At 39.2% G+C, this 7,110-nt stretch overlaps 1 protein-coding gene across 1 annotated transcript in view; it reads right to left on the bottom strand.

Annotated features, from left to right (window-relative positions):
• Positions 1 to 2,110: 2,110 nt before the first annotated feature.
• Positions 2,111 to 7,110, bottom strand: part of LOC133655579 (ankyrin repeat and fibronectin type-III domain-containing protein 1) — a 148,513-nt gene continuing 143,513 nt past the window's right edge. The window contains 2 exon segments of the mRNA XM_062055856.1: positions 2,111 to 4,380; positions 5,900 to 6,615. Coding sequence (XP_061911840.1) covers positions 4,084 to 4,380; positions 5,900 to 6,615 — 1,013 coding nt within the window. The 3' untranslated portion in view covers positions 2,111 to 4,083.

The following is a 7,110-nucleotide window of genomic DNA, read 5'->3' as shown; positions in this document are numbered from 1 at the left end:
TTTTTTTTTTTTTACTTTAATTGTAGCCACATTGGAGATTGGTTGGGTAAAAAAAGGAAAGTAAGTAATAACATGAATAGTGTTGTCCCGATACCAATATTTTGGAACCGGTACTAAAATTATTTCGATACCTATCGGTACTTTTCTAAATAAAGGGGACCACACAAAAATTGCATTATTGGCTTTATTTTAACAAAAAATCTTAGGGTACATTAAACATATGTTTATTATTGCAAGTTTTCCCTTAAATAAAATAGTGAACATACAAGACAAATTGTCTTTTATTAGTAAGTAAACAAACAAAGGCTCCTAATTAGTCTGCAGACATATGCAGTAACATATTGTGTCATTTTTCATTCTATTATTTTGTCAAAATTATTAAGGACAAGCTATACAAATGAATTATTAATCTACTTGTTCATTTACTGTTAATATCTGCTTATTTTCTCTTTTAACATGTTCTATCTACACTTCTGTTAAAATGTTATAACCCGATACCAAGTCGTTACAGGATCATACATTGGTCATATTCAAAGTCCTCATGTGTCCAGGGACATATTTTCTGAGTTTATAAACATAACATACATTTAAAAAAAACAAAAGAAGATGTTGTGATGCCAAAAAATATCGACGTAATCATAGTAGTATCGACTAGATGCGCTCCTGTACTTGGTATCATTACAGTGGATGTCAGGTGTAGATCCACCAATGGCGTTTGTTTACATTGTGAAGCCGGTGAGCTACGGTGTGTAGTGAAGCATGTTTAGCTATTCCTCGTCCTGCAGGGATGATACTTGTAAGAAACTTCCTTTATTTGTCGCCATGGAGACCAGGATTAGTGATTCAGAAGTAGCTAAAACACTGCCGACATTAGCCGCTAGCTAACTAGCCATGTCTTAAAACACCTCTTCATGAGGGCTTTTCAGTGTTATAACTTCACCTTTATCGTTAGTTTTTAAGCCAAAATGCGTCCGTTCTCCCTTTTCTGTCTACACACTGTGTCTGCTTGTAAGTACTCTGTGATTGTGTGCCGCCGAACATGCTCCTCTGCTCGTAAACCATGACAACAGGGGCGCCGGGTTTTGCGGGGCCGGTGCTTTTCAGAGGTGGTATAGTACCGAAAATGATTCATTATGATTCATTTGACCCCTTGGAGGAGCTGGACAAAGTAGCTGGGAAAAGGGAAGTCTGGGCTTCTCTGCTTGGGCTGCTGCCCCCGCGACCTGACTTCAGATAAGCGAAAGAAGATGGATGGATACACTATGACCTTTTAGTAACCAGTCAGATGATTAAAAATCAATACATTTCTTATAAGTGATTGGGCATGCATCTTTACTACAGTATCTGGTCAAGGGTATATAGAAGCTTGATACACAAGCTGTACGTTGACTCCTTTAAAGTATTATTTCGACAGTATTAAGAAGCTCAAGTGTAATAAAAATGGCTGCTGGAGAGTGCGAGGCGATCAAGCATTGACTAGAATTAGATCGCGTTCACTCGATGTCTTGATGGGACAATAGTTCCAGATAAGAAGAAGAAGCGGTCCAGTTGGAAAAGTGCATGAGGACATTCATTGTCCACACACACGCCTTCTGGAGGCTTCCATGTGCTCATTTGTACCGCCACACACAGCTGCCCTCCACTCGCTTTTCATCGACTGCGGGTGTGAGGTCATTACAAGGAGCCTGGTTCATTTGGTGTGTGTGTGTGTGTGTGTGTGTGTAAGTGCGTCACAAAAGTGAAGCGGAATAAGCTCCAGAGAAAATGTGATGCACTTATGGATGATGGCCAAACAGAGTTTAACAACAGGTGGCGCTCCCTCTCCAACAGGAAGTGCTCAGAGAGACGACAGAAAGCAGCTTTTTTTACTTCGTTCTTGGTCACGCTCGTTTATTGTTCAATAAAAATAGATTTTCAAAAAAAGTGACGCGACGTCTCCTTCGCGACTCCGCCGACAGCTCCTTGTAAACGAACCAACAAAGTCCTCGTCTTTCCGCCTCCCCCGCCGTCCCACATTCGACACGCTGGCGTGTTTATTTACATTTCTTAGGGAAAAACAACACTTTGGACAACATGGAGTCAAAGGAAAAGCTAAGCGCTAACACAGCCGTCGTTATTAAAACACATTTTAATACAGTAGATGCACCTTTGAAGCAAAGTCCACTTTGTAAACACTAGGTCGCCACGGTAACCAGGGGCGGCGACGTCGACCCGTCCTCCAACTTCGTCTGTTGCTACAATTATTTCAGTCGAGCACGAAAAAAAAAGTCTTCAAAATAAATATCCGAGTGAGAGGTGTCCTTTTGTTGTTGGGTAAAATGTCCTCCCGTTTAAATAGTTCTTTTTTTTTTTCTCTCCAGTTATTTATTATGAAACTCCTCTGAAAATAAAAGCACCTGCGCCAAGTTAACCCTTAAGAGATTGTTTTGACATTTTAAAAACAAAAAGAAACGCCGGCACATTTGTTCCTCATGACAAAAAATTTACCAAAAAAAAATAAAAAAAAATGCATCCCACATTTTTCTTAGTGTCAACTAATAAAACCCTTCATGGAAAAAACTGCCCCTCATATTTTTTTCATATTTATCCACCAGATGGTGCTACTTTTCCCCATCCAAAGCATGCAGTGTTAAGCAAAGGCTGTGAATACTTACTTATGTACAAGTGATTTAAAGAAAAAAAAAAAAAAAAAAAATTGCTACATTTTTTAACAAAAAGTTTTCGCATTGTCTTTATGGGGTGTTGTGTGTAGAATTTTGAGGACATTTTTTTCCACATTTGATTATGTTACAGCCTTATTTCATAAGGCTGTAAGATAATAAAATTGATACTTTCCAGATGTAAAGTAGATGTATAAAAAAGTACAATATGTGTGCTTTAACTTATGGAAACTTTTAAAAGTTAAAATCCCCAAACTATACTTAATATTTGATATGTACTGTGAAATTCAAGTTGAAGTACTTTGATTGGTTAAACGTGTAAAAGTATTAATTGTTAGAATTTTGCAGCCGTTTCTGAGTGAAGAGACGTTTTTTGGTTCGATGTCTGTATCAAAATCAGTGTTTCCTACATATTAATGTCTTCAATATCAAACAAATGTGATGCCAAATGTTTGCCCTTGCTCATTATGATGCACCTAGTCTGCCAGAGAATAAAAAGACTCAGCAGGATGGACCAGTGTTGCCAACTTGTCTACTTTGTCACTACATCTAGCGCATAATCAGACGCCTCAAGATGCTCTTTTTCTAAAAAGTGACTATCAACAAATCTCGTGAAGGATTTTTGGGCGATTCTGACGCTCTCGTCAACATCTTAAAACAGCATTTTGGGTTTGTTTGGGACACTTGGAAAAAAGAAGCGACAGATTTGTATGTCTGAACATATTTTGTTTGCCTTTCATGAATTGTACTCACTTGTTGCAAATGCAGCAAGGCCAATTATGCAAATTAGAGGATTGTGTTGCTATGTCAGCCACGCCCCCAAATTAGGAAACACTGCAAATGTATAAACATCATAAGGATTTTGTTTTGCAATTCAAAAAACGATATTGTTATGTTAACGTACGGGCCTTTAAAAAGACAAAAACTATAATTAATGTTTGATATGAAAAAGATTGACTTATTTAAATGTATGAATGTATCATATTTTGACTGCAGTTTTTTTGAAGCAGACTTTTTTTTGTCTTTCAGGTCAAATGTGTGGGTGAAATCTGAGGACCTCTTAAAGGGTAAATCTCTAAGTATATTAGTAACCAGGTGCATTGTGGGTCATATCCAAAACACTCAACTTGTTCACAACAGTAACATAAAAGAACATAATTGTTGGAAGAAGACAATGTTTTGTTCCTCATTATAAACATAAAAGTATTGCTTGTTTTTTTTCTTTCTTTCTTTAGGAGTCAATTTGCTGGTTTGTTATTTTTACAAGCTCACAAGTCCGACTGCAGGTCTTCAGCAGAAGCCATGATGGCGGCCAGGATAGAAGTTGCAGCTTTTTAGCACACTTTGACAATCCTTTTTTTTTTTGTTCGTGTCCAGAGAAAAAACATCTTTTTAAATAATAAAAGTAACGCCCCGTACGGCGTCACACTGTGGTGCCTCGGCTGTGTTTGAGTGCAAGCGGCGAGTACTCCTTAATGCGTACACACAACTTACCCCTCAGCCAGGGGTTTTGCAACTCCAGGGGACAGAAGTCGTCCTGCAGCCACTTTTCCCTCTCGTCCAACACCAGCACCAGGCCGAAGTGCTTCAACTGTTCGGGGCCGTAGAAGGCGCCTTGCTCCTGATCGCCGCCACCCAGCATCCTCCGAGACACGAGGTTCATCTCCTGGACCACCAGCTGCACCATCTCCCCCGCCGACGTGCACGGCGTCACACAGAGCTGCAAGCAAAGAGATGACATCATTTTATTGTGCACCAAGACATTTTGAAGCCAAATGGGCCTTTCTAACGGTACAAAATCCAGACAAAACAACTACAAATATTGTTGTTTGTTGGCTTTTTGTGTGTTTACACACTTTTTACAAGAATATAAGTGATGGTATGAGGGGGAATAAGGTACATATTGGTATCCTTCATATTTTGCTCGGTTTTACCATTAACATTTTTACAACCTCTTTTTGCACTTTCATTACATTTGACTCTGGAACTGATTAATTATATTTTCATAATTTTTTAATGGTTTATTTATATTTATTTATATTTTTAATATATACATATATGTAAATACATATATATATATATATATATATATATATATATATATATATATATATATATATATATATATATATATATATATATATATATATATATATATATATATATATATATATATATATATGTATGTATATACACACATTAATACATATATACATAAATATATATATACATATATAAAATTGTATTTATTTATTTATTTTATTATGGTTATTATTTCATTAGAAGATACATTTATTTTTTATTATTACTTTTTTATTAAGGTTTGACCTAGCATTTAAAAGTAAAAATTAATACCTTCAATTTATAATAAATAATGTTAAAATATAGTATTTCAAAAATAACTAAAATAAATAATAATAATGCAATAGATTATTTAAAGGAACTAATTTAACATTTAATTTAACCACAATAAATAATATTATTTATTATTCTCATACTTTTATTTTTATTGTAATATTATTCATCATTTGTATAATATTTACTTATATATTATCCTTATAACATTTAACTTAACTATAATTTAACATTCAAATAATTACTAAAATATGCCTACTGTGTGAATGTGAATGTTGTCTGTCTATCTGTGTTGGTCCTGCGATGAGGTGGCGACTTGTCCAGGGTGTACCCCGCTGTCTGCCCGAATGCAGCTGGGATAGGCTCCAGCACCCCCCGCCACCCCGAAAGGGACAAGCGGTAGAAAATGGATGGATGGATATTCAGTAATTTTCTATGTAGCCTGTCCGAGCGGATGTTGGGCATGACAAGAAGTATAATTTATTAATAATTACTAATAATTTAAAATGGAAGTTGAAATTTTAAACTTTTAATATAAACATTTAACCATCTTTGAGGATGTATTATTATTATTAATGATTATCTTCATTATAAAGGGGAATGAGTCCACAAGGAAGTACATTTCTTTTTTTTTTCCCAATTCAAACACAACTAAATCATATTTATAATCTATATTGTAACATCAAACAAATCATCAAAAATGTATTCATGGAATTCATTAAGTTAGGTCCTAGAAAAGCGCTAGTCTGCTACTGGTAGTGTCCTTGAGCAAGGCATCAAACAACCAGGGTCAGGACAGTGTTGCACCAGCTAACTCTGCCTGAAAAAATAATAAAGTTAAAAGCGCATTAAAAGAGAATTAGAGTATAGTTCCAAAGATGTACCTTGACACTGGTCTCCTTGGGGAGGCCCGTGCGGTACTGGGGGTAAACTCTGAGGGTGGCGTGGGACCCCTTCCTGTGGGCGGCTGTCATTGGTGACGAGAGCTGCTGGGTACCGCTGTCCTCAGACAGCGTACGTGCGGGCGGGCGCCGTGCCGCGGCGCATTCGGCCGAGCAGCAGCGGTCGACCGACGAGGGCCTGTGCCAGCGTTGCTGGGGTGAGTTGGCGGGCGAAGTGTCGTGGCGGGCGTACGACTGGCGGTTGGCGGACACAGCCGAGGGGAACTCCAGGCTGCTGGTGCGCACACAAAAGGCCTGTCGCTTCTCGGTGATGTGTAACAGCTCAATCTGTCTGCTTGGCAGAATGAAATCGCTGTCAAAAAGCTCGGGCGGACCCCGTTGGCGCCGCTCGCCCCCGCAACGGATGCCGCCGCCGCCGCCGCCGCACCTCCCGAGGTCCCTCCCTCGCTGTGGCTCTGAGGCCTGCAGGACGTCCGGCGTGGAGTCCCTCAGTGCACCGCCTCCTCGGCCGCCTCTACCGCTTCCGCTGCCGTCGCTGCGCAGGAAGCCACGGGGCTCCAGGGGCGCCGAGGTGGAGAGCGGCGACGGGGGCAGGAGGTCCAGCTCGCGGGGGCTCTGGGCTCGGCTGGAGTCGTAGTCGCTATCGGTGGTGAGGAAGACCTCGGAGGAGCCTTCCTCATCGGACAACCCTGCAAAGTCTGAACACAGCAACATTTTAGTTGACTTCAACAGACGTATGTAAGCCAGTGGTTCTCAAACAGTGGTACGTAGGCTCCAATCAGTGCAGGGGTATCAAACGTACGGCCCGCGGGCCAGTTTAGGCCCTCGAACAGGTGTTATCCGGCCCGCGGGATGAGTTTGCTAAGTATAAAAATGAGCCGGAATTTTTGAATGAAAGAAACAGCTCTTCTAAATGTGTCCACTAGATGTCACAATAGCAATTCTTTGTATCTTTGTAGATGATGCTACATACAGTATGTAAAAAAAACCATATGATGTCAGTGCACCAGTCGAGGAAAATGAGCAAACTACATAAATAACTTCCTGTAATTTGATTTTGATATCATTTGTTTATCTTGATAGATTGCAAATGAACACCAATGAGTTGACTGATGAACATTATCACATCATTTATTCAGAAAGTATAAATAACGACAAATAAAGATGGAATACTATTAAACGCAACATGTAAG

Source organism: Entelurus aequoreus, linkage group LG08 (assembly GCF_033978785.1).
Source record: "Entelurus aequoreus isolate RoL-2023_Sb linkage group LG08, RoL_Eaeq_v1.1, whole genome shotgun sequence".
In the NCBI taxonomy this organism is placed as follows: domain Eukaryota; kingdom Metazoa; phylum Chordata; class Actinopteri; order Syngnathiformes; family Syngnathidae; genus Entelurus; species Entelurus aequoreus.
Note: the sequence above shows the minus strand (reverse complement) of the source record. Positions and strands in the feature narration are given on the sequence as shown.